General features: G+C 44.9%; 1 protein-coding gene across 1 annotated transcript in view; it reads right to left on the minus strand.

The window, feature by feature from the left end:
- Positions 1-15051: 15051 nt before the first annotated feature.
- LGR6 (leucine-rich repeat containing G protein-coupled receptor 6) overlaps positions 15052-22627 on the minus strand; it is a 147547-nt gene continuing 139971 nt past the window's right edge. Inside the window, 2 exon segments of the mRNA XM_006834223.1 lie at positions 15052-16361; positions 18556-18636. Of these exon segments, the coding sequence (XP_006834286.1) occupies positions 15052-16361; positions 18556-18636 (1391 nt within the window).

Consider the following 22627-nt stretch of genomic DNA (forward strand, 5'->3'; position numbering starts at 1 on the left):
GGCTGAAAATTAAGCTAGGAGAGTGAGTTCAATTCCAGACCTGAAAGATGCCCGAGGACCACAGTCTCAGGTTCTTCCAGCCTCTTTCTGACCAGTAAACTTGGTATTTTTTGTAATATTGAGTATTGTTCCATATTTTCTCCCACTCTTTCCAGGACCTTCTAATGTGATCTCTTTCAGAGCAGTTGGTAGTGGTAGCTGGGCACTATCTAGTTCTTCTGGTCTCATAGTCATGGTGACTGATGTTCACATGTTCCAGTGGTCTATTGGACTAGTTGATTCCAAGGATCCTCACACTTTTTATCACTCTTCTTTCTTCTGTATTTGGGAAGATCAGTAGTTGTGCCTTAGATGGCTTCCAGGAAATAATTTTATTCCTGGTTTGTGTCTTAAACTCATGCATAATAAAGTCATGTTTGGGGTCCCTATTATACTAGTATATAATATAGAATACTTTCAGTTGTGAGTGTAATATATTTCAAACTGATGATAAAGGAAATGTGTTTCCTAACTAAATGACAAGTCTAGGGGTGGGCACATATCTGGGTTGATAGATTCAAAGAGTCAACAACATAAAAATCTCCATTTCTTTCCATCTGCTAACTGTAATAACAGTTTTCCCTCAGGCTATTAGTTCCGTAAGTTTTTACCCTCCAGTAGCAATGAGGGTTATGTACATTCTTAATCATGTGCAGCTGGCCAGAAGGTTCTGCGTGCTATGGAATAAAAGGCCCTGATTGAACCACCTGAAGCCAATCACTAGCCAGGGAAATGCCATGTGCTTATTTGTTCTTGTTAAGTGCCATCGAGTCGGTTCTGACCCATAGCGACCCTGTGTAGGGTTTACAAGGAGCAGCTGGTGAGCTTGAACTGCAACCTTGCAGTTCAAATGGCTTCTCAGCCTGGCGCATTAACCCGCAGCACCACAGCAGGACTCTGGGTTAAATCCAGATGTGAAATAAGAGATGGTCAGCTCTGCCAGCCATTTCTTCTACCTCTACTTCTAGCAGTCATTAAAGTTTCAGTAATCTCTCTCTGCACTATATTCAGTCTTCCATCTTGTCTCCTTGCCTCCATCCTTGATCCTTCACAGACCCTGCTAAATAGTGCAAGAATAATCTTTTGATGGTGTAAACCAAATTGTGCTTCCTACCTTAAAACCTCCAAGTGGCTTCCTTTTGTAATTAGAAAACAAACAATCTCCTCTGGCCCAGAAGGGCCTCACAATCTGACCCCTGCTTGCTTGACCTACTTATCTTCACTGCACTCTCCCCTTGTACACCACACTCCAGTCATCTGGCCTACTTTTCATCTCATGAGCATACCTGCTTTCACATTTGCTATTTCTTCCACCTCCTACGGTTTCATGATAGGTCTCATTTTGGCATCTGTCCCATCTAAAGCAGCACCAAGAACCACAGTCATGCTCGGCCCACAGAACATTATCCTAATCCTTTTTTTTTTTTTTCAGAGTACTAGTTGTAGTTAGGTGCCATTAGTCAGTACTGACTCATAGCAACCCTATGCACAACAGAATGAAACACTGCCCAGTTCTGCGCTAACCTCACAATTATTGCTACATTGTCACTGTGCCAGTCCATCTCCTTGGGGGAGGGGGGGTTTCTTCCTCTTTTTCTTCAACCCTCCATTTTACCAAACATGATATCCTTCTCCTGGGACTGGTCCCTCCTGATAATGTCTGAAGTATGAAAGATGAAGTCTGGCCATCTTGGCTTCTAGGGAGCATTCTGACTGTTCTTCCAATACAGATTGGTTTATTCCTTTCCAAGTCCAAGGTACTTTTAATATTTTCCTCTAACACTATAGCTCAAATGCATCAATTCTTCTTCGGTCTTCCTTATTTACTGTCCAACTTTTGCATGCATATGAAGTTATTGAAAATACCATGGCTTGGGTCAGGCACACCTTAGTCCTCAAACTGACATCTTTGCTCTTCAACACTTCAGAGAGGTCTCATGAAGCAGATTTGCCTAATGCAATATGTCGTTTGTTTTCTTGACTGTTGCTTCCATGAGTGTTAATTGATCTGAGCAAATTGAAGTTTTTGACAACTTTGGTTTTTTATCCATGTATCAAGGTGTTATTTATTGGTCCAGTGGTGAGGATTTTTGTTGTCTTTATGTTGAGGTGCAATTCATACCGAAGGCTGTGGTCTTTGATCTTCATCAGTAAGTATTTTAAGTCCTCTTCATGTTCAGCAAGCAAGGTTGTATCATCTGCATATTGCAGGTTGTTAATGAGTCTTCCTCTAATCATGATGCCACGATTTTCTTCATAGAACCCAGCTTCTCAGATTCACTAGCATACAGATTGAATAAGTATGGTAAAAGAAAACCTTGGCACACACCTTTCCTAATTTTAAACCATCCAGTGTTCCCTTGTTCTGTTTAAATAATTATGTCTTGGTCTATGTAGAGGTTCCTCATGAGTACAATTAAGTGTTCCAGAATACTATTCTCTGCGATGTGGTCCATAGTTTGTCACGATCCACATAATCAAAAGCCTTTGCGTAGTTAATAAAGCACAACTATATCTCTTTCTGGTATTCTCTGCTTTTAGCCAAAACTCATCTGACATCAGCAATGATATCCCTTGTTCCATGTCCTCTTCTGAAACCAATTTGAACCTCTGGAAGTTTTCTGTCAATATATGGTTGCAGTTGTTTCAGTATTACCTTTAGTAAAATTTTACTCACATTGGGTATCAGTGATATTGTCCAATGATTTCCACATTCTGTTGGGTCACCTCTCTTTAGAATGGGCACAACTATGGGTCTCTTCCAGTTAGTTGGACAGGTAGTTGTCTTCTAAATTTGTTGGCATACTTGAGTGAGTGCCTCCAGTACTTCATCAAATTGAAAGATTTCAAATTGTAGTCCATCAATTCCTGGAGTCTTGTTCTTTGCCAATGCGTTCAATGCATCGTGTGGACTTCTTCCTCTAGTATCACTGGCTCTTGATCATATGCTAACTTGAAATGGTTGAATGTCAACCATTTCTCTTTGGTACAGTGACACTCTATTCCTTTAGCACTTGTACCTACCTGGAAATACTGTTCATTTGTATCTGTGTATATTGTCTGACTACTGGAGATATGAAGTCCTGGTGTGGTGCTGCAGGTTAATGCACTGGACTGCAAGGTCGGTGGCTCAAGCTTACCTGATGCTACTTGGAAACCCTATACAGGGTCGCTATGAGTCAGAACTGACTTGATGGCACTTAATAACAACAACTAGAGATAAGGAACTTCTCTCTAATCTCAAGAAATGTCAGAGTCAAATTCTATTAGAAGTTATCCATCCTTCCTGATTTAACAAGTATGAGGTGGTTCAAACCTACCAGCCTCTCCACAGGAAAAAGATGAAACTAGCTGCTCCTTTAAAGATTTACCATCTCAGAAACTGTATATAGGGTCATTGTTAATCAGAATTGACTTGGTGGCAATGGGTTTGGTGTTTTTGGTTTGAAGGATTACAAGGTTCCTCCTCCCAGCCCAGGAGTCCTAGTGTGGCACTGTGGGATAATGCGCTGGACCACAAACTCGGTTTGAACCAAAACACTTCAAAGTCACCAGCAGCTCAGAAACCTTATACAGGGACACTATGAGTCAGAACCAGCTCAACAGTACCTAACAACAACAACTCCCAGTCCAGTGAAGAATGGGGAAAGATGTAAAAGAATGAACCCTGGGATCAAGAAGACTGGCTCCAGCCCAGCCACATGAGGCTGTATGTACTGCACTTTTCAGTCTTTCTGTGTTTCCATTTTCTCCTTGTTTAACCAGAGCTAATACCTAACTCTTGAGGTGCTTGGCAGGATTGGAAGTGATGATGCTTACAAAGCCCAGTGCAGAACCGGGCACCATGCTAACATTTGTTCAGGGGACTGGTGGCTGGAGACAGCAGTTCAATGAGCCCCAAAGAGCTGCTTCTGCCCCCAGCCCATTTGCCAGTGTGCTCTGTTACTGTGACAAGCAAGCTGAGAGAAGTTTCTCAACTCCACTCCCCTAATTAAAGAGGAGAGATGACATCCATGACTGATCATATAAACATTTTAGATTCCAAGCTCCCCTCTCCTGCTGCCCCCAGTCTCCCTCTCCACCTCTCCCCCAAAACTATCTAAATAAGAACAGATTTTACCACCCACCTTGTGGGCAGTCTCTGAGCTAAGGTTGGGGACTAGCTATTTATCCTTCGGCTGCTAAGGGAATTCAACACACACAAATAAAGCTCCTTCTCCAGCTCAAGTGTGTATTTTTCCATCAGCATGTGGCCCCCCTGCCCAGGTTGTTTTGTTTAGGTTGGGGCAGCCTAAGGGAGGGAAGCACGGGAGGGTGTGGGGCAATGACTTCAGAACCTGCTCCCCAGTGGCTGCTACAGGGCTGCTTGGAGTCCCTGACTTCAGAGGGCTGCCAGAGCTCCCGGGAAGCCGAGAGAGGCTAGGGCAACAGAGACATGCTCACACAGAAACAATTCCACTTTCTCCTGGCTTCTTGGCAAGCCACCCCTGCCTCCTGCCATGACCCCCAGAGAGTGCTCATCCCTCTCCCCAGCTCTCAATTTATATCAAGGATAGCACGGTATCCAGAGCAGAGCTCCCATCTCACCCTACCACTACCCTTCCCCATCAGACATCTCTCTCCCACAAGTGGCTTGGTGGTTCTAATGACCAACAGTTTGGTGAGAAGAGGATGGGTTTTTAGTCTCTAGTTCTCTCTAAACCTGGGAGTTATATTTGAGGAACTGCTTGACCATAGGCCAGGTAGTACAGTGGCATCTTTTGAGGGACTGTGTAGCTTTTCTTCTCCCAATGGCTCACAATTTACCTCTAAATGAACAAGTAGGTTCCTCTTGCATGGGTCCAATCACTATACCTCCACCCCAGTTCCACCAATGGGTTCCCCAAAGTATCCCATAGCTTTTACCTGCCCTTTTAGGAGTAGGTCCTCTGGATACTCTTTGTCCTTCCCAGGAAGACAGCCCAGCTCTCTCATTTAATGGATTGGGCATATAGTAATAATTGTTGTTGTTGTTATGTGCCGTGGAGTCGGTTCCGACTCATAGCGACCCTGCACAGGGTTTCCGAGGCTGTTAATCTTTATGGGAGCAGAACGCCAGCAGTTGACATTTCTCAAGTACTTAATATTTCAGACACTGAACTAAGCTCTTGACATGAAAAATCTAATCTCAATAACCCTCAGAGTTTAGACATTATTATCCCCACTTTACAGATAATGAAACTGAGACCCTGTCTGACTCCAGAGCCAGATTCAATTACATGGACACGGTTCTGGTATTTACACTTCTGTCTCCCCCAAAGTAATTGTGGGACAGTGGGCGAATTCCTCTTCTGTGGGCCTCCATTACCTTCTTTATAAAATGAGGAGGTGGCTTAATGCTCTCTCAGGTTGTCCCAGTGCTGACACTTGACATTTCTGTGATTCTGAAACTCTGAGATCTGAGAGAAGAGGATAGAGCATGTGGACCTCAAGTTCAGCAATGAAGTAACGAGATTGATCTCAATTACTTTCTCACTTGCCCTTCTCATCCTCTCCCTCCTCCAGCATCCTCTTGCCTTTTCTACACCATATAGCCTAGCCTGCCAGTTCAATCCACCATTATAGTCCAGCACATTAACCCACATTGCCACACCAGGACTCCATTCTTCCACATTAACAGTTGGAATTGATCAATGGGTGGGTCAAGGGAAAGGAATGATGTAGAAAGGGGGTTTTATCAATGAAGCATCTCTAGGTTCTTCTTGCTACAAGTAACAGAAATTTAACCATTTCATTTGAGCTAATTAAATAATTGACCCACAAACAGAAGTCCAACTGTACCTTCCAACATGTCTAGGTACAGTTGCTGAAATAATGCCATCAGGATGAATTTCTCTGAATGGCAAGCCATTCACTGACAGCTCTAAATCCTACAAATCTAGCAACTCCAAGGAAGAGGACTTTTTATCTATTAGCTCCACCAAAGCTCCAGGGTTGATTCTCATTAACCTGTTGTCCTTGAGTTGATCCTAACTCGTGGCAACCACCAAGTGTTACTGAGAAAATTGTTCTTAGCTGTATTCTTTGCAGAAGCATATCTCCAGGTCTTTCTTCTCTGGCACCACTGGGTGGATTTGCCAAGCTTTAGATTAGTGGTCGAGCACAAACTATTTGCACCATCCAGGGATTTGTGTGTGTGTGAGTGTGTGTGTGAATTGAGTGATAGTTTACATGGGAGAACATGGGCTTTATACAATTGTTTCATTGCAATGATTACAATCCCCTCCATGCATCATCATTCAACAGTATTTGCTTCCACTCCCTCTGTTTTTCTTTTTTTGGAGGGGAGGAAGGGATGGGGAGATGTACACAAAAACACTCAGGAATATATAATAAACCACCAAAGGGCACATTCTGCAAGCCTGCCTCCTGGCTGCCAGCACTCAGTCCCTTCCTTTCCATGAGTCTAGGGTCCTCAGCTGATCCCTCTCTCCACGTCCTCATCTCTGTCTCCATCTCTATTGTAGCTGCTTCTCTGGATAGGGTCTCACATTCTGCTTGTACTCTTCTCCCTTGATGGCCCCAGGGTCCTCTGTTTCTTTACTATAAGATTAACTACTCCCCTGTTTTTGTTACAAAACTTCTACCTTTACAGTTGTGACAGTTGCAATTAGTCATGATAACAATTACTTGCATTTGAATCATAAGAATCTTAGCCCCATCTCTTCACCAGACCCATCTAGTCAAGATGAAAACTCTTCAGAGGGGATTCTATCTTCCCCTGCACACTCTTAAACTCAACTCCCTCTTGAAAACTTGTAAGCCAGTCACTTTATCCCTTTATGGTGGAGGTGGTAGTTCATGCTGTGGAGTCGGTTCCGACTCACAGTGACCCTGTACAGGGTTTCTGAGGCTGTAAATCTTTACAGGAGCAGAAAGCCTCATCTTTCTCCTGCAGAACAGCTGGTAGTTTCGAACTGCTGACCTTGCAGTTTGCAGCCAGATTCATAACCACTACGCTACCAGAGCTATAGCCCCTCTCATTTTAGGTAGCAATGTCTAAGTTACCCATCCCTATCTACCTTGTATACAGAGGGGTTAGGATTGATACTTCCATCCAGGGATTTTGTGTCTCATTAGAAGAACTTGAGCTAGGTGCTCATTCTTGGACTTATCTTTGTAATCAGGAGAATAATAAAGTTAGCTGACAAGACTTGGGTCACATACCCACTGCTAAAACCTGGAGTGGAGTCAACCCCACCTGAACCATATGTACTTAGAAGGCAGTAGGGGTATTTGACTGAAGGAAAGCCCAATTAATGTTACCATAAGAAGGGATGTTGCTACTGAGCAGAATAAAATAACAGATGCCCTCAGCAAAGGCCCATGCCTAACTTGAAAGTACAAGTAACTACAGCAAGGCCTATGAGAGCCAGAGAAAGAAAACAAAAATATTTCCCATTAATAGAGAGCAATGGAAAAGTGATAACATTGCACACTGTCAAAGGTGGCAAACTCTCAAGACACAGAAAAACAAGGCGGCCCCAATGAATTCTAGCTCCCAGAAGTTTTGCTGTGGGAAATAATGGTGAAATTTCAACCACTGTAATAGCCCAGGGAGGAAATATTACAAAGAACTTGATGGGTGAGAGAATTTAATGGGCTTTAAAATCTTACTATTATTTGGACTGCCAGGAGAACTAAAGAAATCTATGTTGGAAGAAGTACAACCAGAATGATCCTTAGAAGCCAGGATGGCGAGACTCATATTTCAAACATGTTATCAAGAGAGTCCAGTTCCTGGAGAAGGACATTATGCTTGGTAAAGTAGATTGACTAGCCAATGGCTGCAACAATGGACTCAAACAACAACAATTGTGAGGATGACGCAGGACCAGGCAGTGTTCTGTTGTGTTGTTCACAGGGTCACTATGAGTCGGAACGGACTCGAAGGCATATAACAACAACATTCTAATAATATCTGCCTACTTTGCTTTCTTCTAAACAGAAAGACACACCTAAGATATGACCCAGGCCTGTTGAAATGAGGGTCAGAGTGGTAGGTCTCTGGGATATAAACATGAAGGGCTCCATTGCTCTGCATTATTTACAATTCCTGACCAGGTGGCACCTTTAGGTTAGGAAACAGGATCTTCATGGATGTACTTAGACATGCTCATTTCAAATGATACTACCCACCCCCCAACAAATTAACTGTACACTTTCTTTGTACTTTGTTGCTTTTGTTAGCTACCCCAACAAATGAGGACCCCATGTAAAATGGAACAAAATGCTGCCCAGTGCTGTACCAAGCCCATGTTTGGTTGCAGATAGAACCACATCATCCGTAGAGTTTTAACTGGCTGATTTCCACAAGCAGGTTGCCAGGCCTTTCTTCCTAGTCCATCTACAAGTTCTGTGGAGACCCATTTAGCACCATATCAACACATGAGCCTCCACCCACAGATGGGTGGTGACTGAGCATGATGTATGTCATCCATCATTTGAACTCAGGTCCCAAACCTGATACGTGAGAATTCTATCACTGAACCATCACTAAAGAACAAGGATGTGACAACTGTGACCCATGTGATCCCTTCTGCTATGCCACTTTACCTGCCATGGCCACTGCCCATTCCAAGAGGAGGAGTCCTGACATAGCCCACCATGTTTTGTGCAGTATGGTTCCACACGAATATACCCATTCACACACTACAATTCAGTGGAGCAGAGCAGATATCAGTAGTTGCCCACTGACCTGTGATTTGGCCAAGTGTGGAAAAAGGAAATTGACTAGTCAGATTCTCTTTCACTCTCTGGGAATTACCCTGGGAACTGAAGCTGAAAGGGTGCATAGAGAGGCTTTGAGGAAGAACCAGGGTCATAAGGAGGCACAAAACAGCAAAAGTCATAAATAAACATGGACTGTGAGTCAGAGAAGAATCAATGAGGTAAAGAAAAGATGTAATTACTTTGAATTACTCTTTTGGCCCAGAAATTCCACTTCTGGGAATTTATCTTACAGATACATTTATACATGTGCCAAATGATATATATATATACAAGTCTACTTGTTGCAGTATTGTTTGTAAGATCAAGAGATTAAGAAATTCAAATGTCCATCAGCAGGGGACTGGTGAAGGAAATAGACATCTATATTATGGGATATAGGTAGCGCTATGGCACTGTATGATAAGCACGGGATTGCTAACCACAAGGTCAGCAGTTCAAAATTACCAGCTGTTCCATGGGAGAAAAAAGAGACCTTCTGCTCCTGTAAAGATTTACAGCCTCAGAAACCCTATACAGGGTTGCTATGAGTTGGAACTGACTTGATGTCACTCAATTGTGACAACAACATAAAGTGGGATATAAGTGGTTATTTAAAAAATAAAACCGTTCTCTTTACTAATATGGAAAAATCTTTGAACTATATTGTTAAGTGTCCTTGAGTCAGTTCCAACTCATAGCAACACTGTATAGGATTTCCAAGGAGTGAATGGTGAATTTGGACTACCAAACTTGTGGTTCAAACCCACCTTGTAGTCCAGTGCTTATCCTACAGCACCACATCTACAGTAATAGGTAAAAAAGACAGAAGGCAGAAGTGTGGTAAAAGAGACCTGGTAGCACTGTGGGTTAGGCACTGGGCTGCTAATCACAAGGTCAACAGTTCAAATCCACCAGCCGCTCCATGGGCAAAAGATGAGGCTGTCTGCTCCCATAAAGATTTAGTCTTGGAAGCACTATATAGGATCACTATGAGTCTAAACCAACTTGATGGCAGCGGGTTTGGTTTTTGGGTTTGGGCCATTTGGTAAAAAGGAGAATAAGAATATATATATGTATATACATTTTGCTTGTATATGCATAAAGAAACTCTGGAAATATTTATTTTTTTCAAGTTGCTATTGAGTCAATTCTGGCTCATGGGGACCCCATGTGTTAAAGTAGAATCATGCTCCATAGGGGTTTCAATGACTGATTTTTTAAAAGTAAATCACCAGGCCCTTCTTCCAAGATGCCTCTGTGGATTCAAAATACCAACCTTTTAGTTAGTAGCCAAGTTCTCAGCCATTTGTGCCTCCCAGAAACGAATAACAGAGGTAACCAGAAAGGATTTGGGAAGTGGGCAGATAGGGACAGGGATGGGAAGGAGACTCTTAAAAACATACATATATGTATATTTGAACCCTGAGAATGTATTCTTGTGTATGAACTCTTTTTGTTTCTCACATATCCTCTCAAGAAACACCCACTTGAGTTAACTGTAGTGTCTGCTTCTCTCAATCAAAGAGTCTAACAAGAACACCTGAAAAAAAGAAGGTCTTCCCTGCAATTGAGCCGGAGGGTGGAGGGGCTTAGTGTTTTCAGTCTTCAAGAAGAATGGAGGACAGGTGCCCATGATAAGGTTATTGGCCTCTCAGCAGGGAGTCAGGGGTTAGGCCAAAAAGGCCCTGAAACGAAATTCGGGGGCTAGTACCTCATAGCCATGGTTGCAGGTTTTTGTTGAGCTCAGCCTTACCCTTTTCCTTACCCTGATGAGGAACCTGCTTGGTTCTCTTGGAGGCATCATCACATTCCAAAGCCAGGCTTGAGGGAGAAGATATCCAAGGCAGAGAGTGAGAGAGGAAGGTCATTCAAGGGGAGGAAAGCAAACTGATTGGATTCACATTATCAAGAAGCCGCAGGAATAGGTTTGGGCCTAAGAAGGTATTCAGGGTCTGGGTAATAGAATGCCCAATCTACTCACTGTTTTCTTCAGATCATTCTGTGTGTTGAACGGGACCAGGCACACAATAGGCACTTGAATTCCTGTGGGTGAGTGGAATTGATTCCGATGCCTCCTTAGCTGTGCTTCAGATGGCCCTGAACTCAGGGCAGACTGAGGAAGATGCCTTGGATGACTCCACTCTCAAAGTAGTCCCACCTCTGCCACACCCACAACTCTTGTCTTCTCTCACAAAGGAGCGGAGAGACACAGACGGTACTTCATTGGTGCTTTATTGTACAGAAGAATCCAAATATTTACATCTTGACAAGTCTTACACTTCACACAGCTGGAGAGAGCATGGGATTGGAAACCATAAGTGATGTAGGAGGTGGTGGGTGGGAGAATTTACTAAACCAGAGCAGAGGTAGTTAGAGGAGATGATGAGAGGAACAAGGGTTTTAGCTACTTCCCATCATCCTCACTTACTCAGGCCTGTAGAAAGATCATTAAGGAGTCCTGGTATGGCGCTGTAAGTTAATGCATCAGACTGCAAAGCCATTTGAACTGCAAGGTCGGTGGTTCAAGCTCACCAGCAGCTCCTTGGAAACCCTGTACAGGGTCGCTATGGGTTGGAACTGACTCGACGGCACTCAACAACAATGAGTGCTGTCATTTCTTCCTACTTGCCTTCCCTTAACTCTTAACCTTTGATTCTTGGGAAAAAATTAAGAGGCTAGAGGTGGAGATAGGAAGTTAAGGAGAAGGCCCAGTGAAAGACTTTGTTAATCCATAGTTTTCAAATCTTAGCACTGAATTAAGAGATGTACAGAGGTACTTAAAAACCATGTTTTTACTATAGGCAGCGCTTCTCTACAAATTGGTCTGAGAAGAGATTGCAGTTGGCACTGTCTGCTGAGGGCACAATACCCAAAGTCCAGGGCAAAACATGTCAGGTTAGCTGATTGCAACATTTCTACCTCCACAACCCCCTGGGAAGGGTTCTTTTCCATGAACACTGATTTGGGAGATTTTGTCAACCATACAAAATGCATTTACATGCATTTAATAACATGCCTTTTGATTTGCATGTAATCAAAGACATACATAATTGTCCATCAGAACTACTGATCATTATGATAGCCGAAGGAGTAACATATTGACTTACTAGCAATCCTGTCAAAAACAAAGAAACTTTACAGTAGCACAGCTTTATTTTGGGTAAATGTACAACATCAATTTGACTTTTTGTTTAATGACCATAGCTCATAACAAATACCTCGCTCCCTTCCCCGATCTCTTCCAGAAGGTCCAACCTTAGCAGATTCATGATTTTCAGAAGCAGAAGATATGGTGGTAATGATGCCACTAGAGCCTGAAGCTGACAAGTAGTCATCTCCCTTATGTGGAAGAGGTCGCCTGTAGGGAACAATGCCCATAACTGCTACACTTCCAACACCTGGCTCCACTCCACTCAAGGCTGGCCCCTGACTTCATGGTGGGCACCAATGACAGGGGAGAGTCTTAAATAATTCCTGAATGACACCAACTTTGTCATCCCTGGGACATCTCAGAGAACTACTTTCCCAGATTTAAAAAAACACCAACCAAAGAGAAACCATTGCCACTGAGCCGATTCTGATATACAGCGACCCTATATATAGGACAGAGCAGGAGTCCTGGTGTGGCGCTGTGGGCTAATGCGCTGGACTGCAAGGTCAGTTTGAACTGCAAGATTGGTGGTTTAGACTCACCAGTCACTCCTTGAAAACCCTACACGAGGCAGAGCCACTTGATGGCACTAAACAACAACACAACATAGGACAGAATAGAGCTGTCCCTTGGGTTTCCAAGGCTGTAATCTTTATGGAAGCATACAGTCTCATCTTTCTCCCATGGTGCTGTTGGTAGGTTTAAACTGAAGACCTTCTGGTTAGCAGTCAAGTCCTTCACTACTGTGTTATCAGGGCTCTGATGTTGTTGCTAAGTGTTGTAGAGTTGATTCGAACTCATAGCAATCCTGTACAGGGTTTCCAATGGGTAAATGGTGGATTTGAACCACTGACCTTGTGGCTCGCAGTCCAGTGCTGATCCTATAGTGCCACACCAGGAGTCCTAAGTGTCACCAATTCTCAGCGTCCCCAAAAGATAAAATTCCTCCCATCAAGGGCTCTTGATCCACTCTAGGGAAATAGTTGTCGCTGTTGTTTTTTAGGTGCTGTTGAGTCGGTCCTAATTCATAGTGCCCCTATGAACAACTCACTGCCCAGTCTTGTACCATTCTTACAATTGTTGCCATGTTTGAGCCCAATGTTGTAACAACCACTGTGTCAAATAACTCACAAGGAATTCTCAAATAACCAACTGATAAACACACTATCATTTAGTGAGTGCCCACTCTGAGTCTAAGGAGCTCTGGTAGCATAGTGAATCAGGGTTGCTATTAGTAGGAATCAACTCATTGGCACACAACCACCACCACCCTTCTAAGTATGACCCTGTGCTAGGATGCTAAGATTCTTCTTGGATTGCAAGATCAGCACATTCATCTTCAGACCCTGCAAGAGTCTGGGTAACACAGTCGACCACACAAGATTTAGAAACGTGTCAAGTTCTTGTGGCCATGATCTCTCTTATACCTCTCAACAAGCTTAGGGGGCCTTGTTGACCTGACCCAGAGTTTCTATTAGTCATTGGTGGTAGCAGGAAGACAGACTAGAAGCTAAACTGCAGGTCATGAAACTAGGACCTTCTTAGGGTTGTCTAGTGGTAGAGACCCTGGGATGGGGTCTGGTTGGTGACCATGACAGGATTCAGGTTTCAGGTATCCAGGCTCCAGTTCTCCTGATGCAGCGGTGTCCTGGAATAAGTCTCACTCATTTCTTGGGTTCTTTTTTGTCTGTAAGAATCACCTTTTCTGTCTGTAAGGATATCCCAGCTCTCACTCCCTCGATGTGAGATTGAACATGTGTGTGTATTGGGTGCTCTGTGGAAACCTTCAAGGCACTTGGCAAACCATAAGGTAGAAGGTCATAAGGAGGGAGATAGAAGAATCTGTGGCCTCTTTTGGAGCACCCAAGGAACCCCAGAACCCTATAATGCATCCTAGTATATAAATATCTCTCCTCTTTGTTGATTAAGGGCCCCTGACCCACAGGGAAGGCAGGACCAAGGATGAAGACCAGGCTTGTGGCAGGAGGTATATGATGGAGAACCATAAGATGGTGCCAGAGAAAACCCAGTCACAGTTTTTCCTGGGTACCTCATCTGCTGCAGACCCTGAAAGCAAAAGTTCTATTGGTGCCTGGGCTTGGGGAGGGAGTGGGAACACTCAGCCTCTGTCCCAACTCAGGGAGCTGAGGCTAGAATCCAAGGTCTCCCCCTTCCTTCCCAGGGTAGGATAAGAGGGCTGGGATAGTAGAGTTGCCTCAGTACCTCCCTCATCCTAAGGCAAGCTCCTAGGATTAGAGTTTTCAAGAATTGGTGACATCTTGTGATGTCACTGGGTAAGCACCAGGCAGTACAAGGAGGAGTCCCTTGAGAGAGAGCAGTGCTAAGTTCTGTGAGATGCTCATAGATATTCCATATAAACCAACTAACCAAACAAAAACCTATTGGCAAATAATCTGGGGGGCTGGAATAAACAAAGTCTAACAGGGAGTCCTGGTGTGGTGCTGTGGGTTAATGTGCCAGACAGCAAAATCATTTGAACTGCAAGGTCGGTGGTTAAAGCTCACCAGCTGCTCCTCAGAAACCCTATACAGGGTCACTATGGGTCAGAATCGACTCGATGGCACTTAACATAAACAACAGGTTTTACTGCTGCAGAAATTCCCAGTCTTTACTGCACGAATATGCCTTGTGAATCTCTAGGAAAGGGATGTAATACGTAATGTATTCCCAAACTTGTTTCAGTAGGAAGTCTTTTTACATAGCATACCCCAAGATTAATGCCACACAGAACACATTTTGTCTCTTATCCATGAGTATAAAGGAGATGTCCAATTGCCTTTGGCAGCTTGGCCCTTCTATGTGAGGTCCCCTCCACACTGTGTCCTGATCCTGGACCTGTTCAGCCTGCCCCCACTTCGTTGTCTTTTGCTTTCCTCATTTCCCCTAAGCAGACACATTTCCAGGTCTCTGGTCCACAGGTTCAGATGTAACAGGGAAAAGACTCAACATGGATCTGAAGCTGAGTAAGGTCAAGAAGCACCCGTTGGTGATGGCCATAGAAGAGAGGAGGCCAGTTGAGTCAGAGACTGGGGTATCCTGCTATGGATCACACTGTTGACTTTCGGTTGTATTTATTTTACAAGCAGCCATCATTCATGGAAGAGGGAGCGAGGGAGGGAAGAGCTTAGAAGAATGGAGAGGGACATTTCTAAGTGTTAGGCAAAGGCTGATCCAGATGACCGGAAACCCCCACCCACTGACAAGCCCTTGCCTCCTGAGGCTCCCTCTGCCCTCAGCAGCAGTTCTCCATCCATGGAAGGTTGAGAATTCCCAAAGTGGATCCCCTCTGGCTCTACAAAATGACTGCTCTCCAGCCTGGGGCCCTCTGGCTGCTGACAGGAAATGAGGGTCACTGAGGGAAAGCCATAGGTCTCCAGCCCAGGAGGTCGCCCAGCCTCAGAAGCTTCCATAATGAGATCCACATCAGAGAAGGTGACCAGGGCCTGGGTGGAATCGCAGGAGCTCTTCTCCAGCTCGCTGGTAGCAGCATAGGCTAGGGGACCTGGGACCCCCGTACGGGGCCTGAGCCGGCGCAGGTCATCCCGGAAGTGGGGGTTGAAGAGCAGGTAGAGCAGAGGGTTGAGGCAGGCTGGCAGGGGCAGTACCACGAGCAGGACTGATTTGACGGCCTCTGGGGTGACAGGAAAGAGGCCCAGCATGGAGGCGAAGCTCAGAAAGGCCACGGGACAGTAGAGGAGCCCATCGGCAAAGATGAGCCAGGCCACATGCCTCACCATGGCGCAGTCCCACACGGCCTCGAAGTCGCCTCGGGGCAGGTCACAGTAGAGTTTGATGTAGGCACCAGCCACTACCAGGAAGCAGAAGGAGTTCAGCATAACCAGGGCCACGGCGAAGCCCAGCGCTGCTGGCTGACCCTCGGGCGGGGCGTACGGCAGGCAGAGTGGAGAGGACCCATATTCTCCCACCGAGGCCAGGGGCAGGGCTGCAGCCAGCCCTGCCAACGTCAGGCAGCAAAGGGCCCCCGCTCGGACGCTGCCCAGGGAGGGGGCCTTCCCATAGGCCCTGACGCAGGAGACGGAGACACTGCACTGCACGGCGGCCAGAGTGAGCAGCAGCACCGAGGCTTCCGAGCCCAACACCGCCAGGAAGCCAGTAGCTCGGCAGCCCAGCCCCGTTTCCCAGCGGGCTCCATACTCAGAGAACTGGCCGAAGGTCAGGGCATCCACGGAGGCAAGTAGGCCACAGGAGATGCCAGTCAAGGTGTTGGCACCTGCAATTGCACCTACCACAAACTTGACTGGGGGAAGGGGGACTGGCCCACTGGCAAACACGGTCAGCAGCACCAGCCCATTACAGAGGACAGAGAACAGCACGATGGCCCACACTGCCAGGCGGATACCCCAACTCTCAAAGAGGTGCTCACAGGGCTTGAAGGGGCCTGTAGGAGAGAGGGTTAGACATTACTCCAGGGCCAGAGGCTACTCTGCTGAGTCCTGAGGGCAAAGCCAGGGAGGCAGACATGGTCTTTACACTCAGAGGACATCCATTCTAAGGGTCACAGTCACAGTCTCACCCTTAGAGAGCTCCCAGCCTGAGGGAACAGACAGGAGGTAATATACACAGCTCTTCTTTCAAGGAGCAGCAAATGGGGTGAACACTAACCCTCCTCCTAATGTTGTTAGCTGCCATTGAGCTGATTTGGACTCAATAGAAACACATATAAACATATACACAGTGCAAATTAATGCAATTCAGATCCAGGCACTGGGGAAATAGGAAACTAAGATGTCTTTCCAAAGGAGTAGCAGTTGGAAGAAAAGGAGAGACAGGCTAGCATAAAGGAGTGGAGAGCGTAGGAGACCTGGGAAAATGGCCGAGGTAGAGACACAGAAGTGTGAGGGACTGCCCAAAGAGTCACCACTCAGCAGTTTGATGCTCTGCTTCTCCCATTAGTGCCCAGTGACCCTCACAGGTGTCCTTATGAAGGAGTCCTGACCAGGTCCTGCACCACGTTGGCTCTTCACATTTCAAATTCTATATTTTTGAGGCAAATAAATAAATTTTTAAAAAATCTAATTATAGAAAACTTGTGGGGCTTTCCAACAAGTTCCTCATGGAATGGGTGAGATCCAGATGTGTTTCATCTCTCTTCCCAGGGTCTGTTCTTACATCACCTTGTAATGTTGGACATATTATTTCTTTGCCTTCAGACTCTTGTTCTTCAATTGCCAGGTAGCTCGGGGACTTGAAAGGCTTTTGTGGGAGCTGTTTTTTAAACACATTTTTCCTGATTGCCAAATAATAGGTGGTAATTGAGAACATTTGGAAGATATAACATAGAAAAATAACAATTGCTTATGGTCTCACATCTCAGAGAGAACAGATCGTTTTGGTACACTTCCTTCCAGCTTTAAAAAAATACATGTAGGTATATGTATTTTAAAATGAAATTGGGATTTTACTACATATGGTTTTTTATTCTCTTTTTCTAAGTTAAAAATTTATATTCCTTGAAAACATGTTTTCAGTTGCTGTATGATAAATACTTCACCATATGGATGTACCATGATTTATTTGATCATTTGTATGAGCTATTAAAAGCAAGTTCTAGTTGGATTGTCTTTCAGAATTTCCTGTTTTACCTCAACTCTGCTGATGATTGGTTTTCAGAGGTGCAATTTCTGAACCATTGTGAAGCATGTGGGTTTCCAAGTCCGAAAAAAACACCACCTGTTTCCTCCCAGGTTGGGTTGGTGCTCTAGCGTGGGGCTGGCACTAGAGGGCGTGCGTTGTCACTTAGTATTGAGCGCAGGTGTAGGACAGGGTCAGGCAAACTCTCTTTAGGTCTTAGAGAAGGCAAGAGTGGGGAAGACCTAGAAAATATGGAAAACTAGAAAGTGAAGGTGGAGTGAAATAGAAGAGTAATGCCGTTCGCTTCGTTCAAACCTTCTGAACAGCACCTACCCTGGCTTCTGCAATGTTTTGCTATTTTCTGGGCTGCCCTATTACCATTTTATACTCAAGGGAAACATCTTAGGTTTGACTTGCATTCAAGATAAAGAGAATTTTCTTTCTTTCCTCCCAACCAGATGAATTTAGATTGGATTGCGATGGTTGTTTCCTCAGCTATCAGGATTTGATATTTCTGTATGAAAGCACCCAGGGTGCTTCTAAGAAAGCTTTAAAGGAGTTGTAAGAAAAAGATTGTAATCTTCTTAGGAGGGAGTAGAGAGAGGTGGAGAAGGTTACCTTCCACATTCCACCCAGCTCTAGGATTCGATGGTGAGAGACTAAGACTGAGGGATTAATAAGACTCCATACAGAGCAATTGGGCTAAGGCATTCTTTCCTGTTTCTCTCCTCGGTGAGATGGGATTGCTGCTGGATGAATGATCTGTAATCAGTTGACTTGTAAAGGTTGCTTTGGCCCTCTCTGCTCCCCACAAGCAGCCACCCAAGGGAGAGAACCCTAGCTTCTTTCCCAGATATTTTGAAAGGAGGCTGCCCTCCTCCAGTAGTTGGGTCACAGGCAAAGAAAGTTCTTGATGTTTGGCTGCAGAAACAGGCATCTCATCTAGATGATATACACCCCCCTCCCCAGTCCTGAGCCCAATGACCAGGCACTCCTCTCACCTGGAAGCGGACTACACTGGACACTGAGGTGTGGCTTTGAGTCTTCCATCTCTAGCTGGAGCTCGTCCAGGTCCATATCATCTGCAAGGGGAGATGAGACGTGGTGTCCGTCAAGCCCTGCCTTACTCCAACACCCACTCCTGTAAGATGTTATCCTTGATTAACGCCATTTGGCACTGATCATTCCACCTGTTTCTACCTGCACATCTGTTTCTTACCTGGAGTGTAAACATCTAATCAGCTCCCTGGTTTCCACATGTGGACTTACTTGCATTGCTGGTTCTTTACAGTACTGGTTTCATCTGAGACTTGCTCTTTCGAATACTCAGCATGCTCTGTGCCCTTTCCAGTCAGCCTCGATCTGTGAGTGCTGTTTAGACTTAGAGGTGGAGCTGCCTTAAAAACATTCCTCTACACTGGCCAGCTGTCACTGTAATCCCATGTCCAGTTATGAACACATCACATTAAGAAGGACCTTTGTGGACTGCAGTATGTTTAAAGTGAAATGGATGGTGAGGGATCAGAAGTTATTTCTGTGAGAATCAGTGAAAGCAACTGAAGAAGGTAAGAGTATGTAGAGATACAATGGCTGTCCTCAAAGAGCTGAAGGTCTGTTAGTCATAAGGAGTTAGACTCATACTTGCTGTATGGTCGGTCTCAAAGGGTAGGACTAGGACCGATGGGTGGTTTGTAAGGGAGGCAAATTATTAATCATATGGACAAGTTCAGGTTCTTACTAACAAGAACATTGTTGCGAGCAGCCATTGAGTTGGCCCCTAACTCATGGCAACTCCATACACAATGGAATAACTGCCTAGTCCTATGCAATCCCTATGATCAGCTGCAAATAGGATATTTTTATTGGCTGGTTTGGGGAATAAAATTGCCAGGCCTTTCTCCTAGTCTGCCTTAGTCTGGAAGCTCTGCAGAAACCTATTCAACATTATAGCAACATGCAAGCCTCCACTGACACAGATGGTAGCTGTGTATGAGGTACACTGACTGCCAAGAACTGAACCCAGGTCTCCTACATGGAAGGCAAGAATTCTACCACTGAGCCACCAATATCTACCAATGCCCACAAGACTAAGCTCTTACCATTACAGATATCTAGCAAAGGAAAACATAGGCTCCAACAGGTGGACAGGAGGTCTACATGTGCTAATGCAATGCCTACCATATGCTGGGCTCTGAGAAAGTGCAAAGGAATTCAGGGGTGAGTAAGGCATGTCTCGTCCTTATGCAGATAAATGAGGGAACAAATTATGAGACAGTGTGCTGCATCAAATAATAGATTTCCTTAACAATAAAGATTGACATTCCTTGAGCTCTTACTCTGCACAAGGCACTGTACCTGGCCAGACTTCATTTTCACCATAACTGTCTGAGGCAGGTACCGCTGCTCTCCTTGCTTGATGAGGAAACTGAGGGGCATCAAAGTGGCTTGCCAGGTCTCATGGCCAGTGAGTGGCAAAGCAAAATTCAAACCCAGGTCTATCTGATTACAGAGCCCAGACTTTCTCAGGCGATGAACTGATTATTTTGTGGGGTTTAGTGGGGACAGGGGGAGGAAGGGGCCTGGTAAGATGGAGGAAATGACTAGGGAAAGCTTTACAAATGCACAGTGTGTCACTGAGATACTATTGAAGCAGGAAGTCGCTACTGTGAGAGAGAACACATCTACACTGACTCAGAGGTTGGGTCAGACCATCTTTAACGCTTCTTCCAGTTCTAAGTCTGGGTTCTATGACTCTGTCTGAGAATACAGAATTAGAAGGTTGAATCTTATCGGTAAAGAAATACTATAGCACGTTTGAATCAAATGGGATTTTTGTTGTTGTTTTTCACTATTGAAATGTTTCTTAAGCTAACCCACTGGCATCGTGTCAATTGGGACATATAATGACCGTATCAAACACAGTAGAATTGTTCTGTAGGGTTTCCGAGACTGTACATTTATATGAAAACTGACTGCCTCATCTTTCTCCCACAGTGCAGCTGGCAGGTTCGAACCATCAATCTTTCATTTAGCAGCCAAATACTTTAACCACTGTGTCACCAGGGCCCCTTGTTTCTTAAACTAGTGTGTGCAAACTCCAGGGGCCATGGGAATCTTCTTAGGGATCCATACATTCTACAAGAAATTTGAAATGACAATCTAAAGCATTTTATATGTGATAAAGACAATTTCCTTTGCAGTGATAATTCATAATTGAAAGACATTTTTAAGAAATGACTTTAGTTTCTCAAGTCAGTGTTTTCTGAGGCCCCAGACTAAGAAAGGTGTCTGAGAACCTCAGTGGTTCAAGAGAATTATTTTCCTTTAAAAAGCACCTGTACATTATTCAAGGAATTCCTGGGTGGCTCAAATGATTAAACACTTGGCTACTGACCAAAAGGTTGTTGTTAAGTGCCATCGAGTTAGTTCGACCCATAGTAACCCTGTATTAGGAGCAGCTGGTGAGCTCAAACTGCCGACCTTGTAATTCAAACCAACTATGCAGTCAAGTGCATTAACCCACAGTGCCAAACCAGGACTCTAAAAAGTAAACAGTTCAAATTCACTCTGCATGCCTCAGAAGAAAGCCCTGGTGGTCTGTTTCTAAAAGGTCGCAGCCATTTAAAAACCCTACAGAATGAAGCCCTACTCTGACGTACATGGGGTGTCCTGTGTCCAAATTGACAGCAACAGCTTTGGTTTGGTACATCATTCAAGTTTGAGACACAGAGTCCTGCAGGCTCTTCCTCCATCGTGCAGCTAATGGATAAATCACTCTGCTTGTTGTACTTGTTCCCATGTTTGTTCACATGCTCTGTTTCCTGAATGGGTCCTTCCTCCTCACCTTCAGTTTTCCCAGGAGGCAGGAAGACTGGCTGGAGCTGGCCTTGGCCTGGAAGCCAAGGTGTGGTCACAGAGCTCAAGCATTTTATTCCCCACCTTTCATTCCCTGCCTACTCCCGTTCTCCAGAATGGAGCTCAGCAGTTCTTTGAAATCAAAATGCATGAATGAAATACAAGGGGTTGAGGCCTGTGGACTCTGTCTGAGGCTGGGAAAGTCACAGCCAAGGTGTTAAGTAACCACTCTTCAAACAAGGAGGAAATCAAATCTGGCTGGAGCAGTAGCTCCTGGCTTCCCTTCTCGAGGCTCATTAGCTTCCACAGGAAGTGGGGGGCCCTGCCCTAGCTCCCGTTACAGGCGGCAGGCAGCCCACGATCCCGACACCCCGTGGTTCTCCAAAACCTAAACCCGGTGGAAAGTTTCACCTTGAGGAAGAAAAGTTTCCATTGCTTCTTCCAGCTCCCTGAGGGAGTGTACAGCAGACATCCGGGAACGTCCCCCAGGGACAGCCGTCTGCAGGCCCAGAGCCAGCCTGGCTGCTGGACTCCTCCTCACACGGGTCCTCAGACACTCTCTGGGGAGTTACACCCAGAGGGAGGCTCCCAGAGACCCCAGATTGCCTGCTCAACATTTGGCCTCTATAAACTCTGTCTTGCACTACACAACTACACTCTTCTTATTCATGAACACCAGAAAACAACCAGTTCTCCTCAGAAGTAGTAGAGCAAGTAGTAAACGTATTTTGCTATTTATAGACTCTTTTTAATACTCCCAACAGCCTATGACATCGATAATATTTCCCCAGTTTTACAACTACGGGATAAGGATACTGATGTTCAGCATGGTTAAGCAACTTGTCCAAGGCAACCCAGCTAGTGAATGGCTTAGAACCCAAGTCTCTCTATACCATCATGAGATGTTTTTTCTCATCTATTTAGATTTGATTTTTTTTTGTTTAACTTCTCCATTGAGATATTATGGAGAGGGAGTAGGAATTTAGAAAAACAAAACCCCAAACTACCCAACAACAATCAGTAGGGACTCTTCTTTTCTTCCTTCTAATTCTGCTCCAGTTCTGTAACGTGGAAGACGGGTAGAGAGAAGTGCTTTTCTTGTCCCTTTATTTCAGATAACAGTTACTAGACGATCCGATCCCTCAGAAACTCCCTTGGCTACCTGCCCTCAACCTTTGCCTATTACTCCAACTCTTCCAGAAACAGTCTGTGTTGGAA

This window comes from Chrysochloris asiatica, unplaced genomic scaffold (genome assembly GCF_000296735.1).
Source record: "Chrysochloris asiatica unplaced genomic scaffold, ChrAsi1.0 scaffold00009, whole genome shotgun sequence".
Classification (NCBI taxonomy): domain Eukaryota; kingdom Metazoa; phylum Chordata; class Mammalia; order Afrosoricida; family Chrysochloridae; genus Chrysochloris; species Chrysochloris asiatica.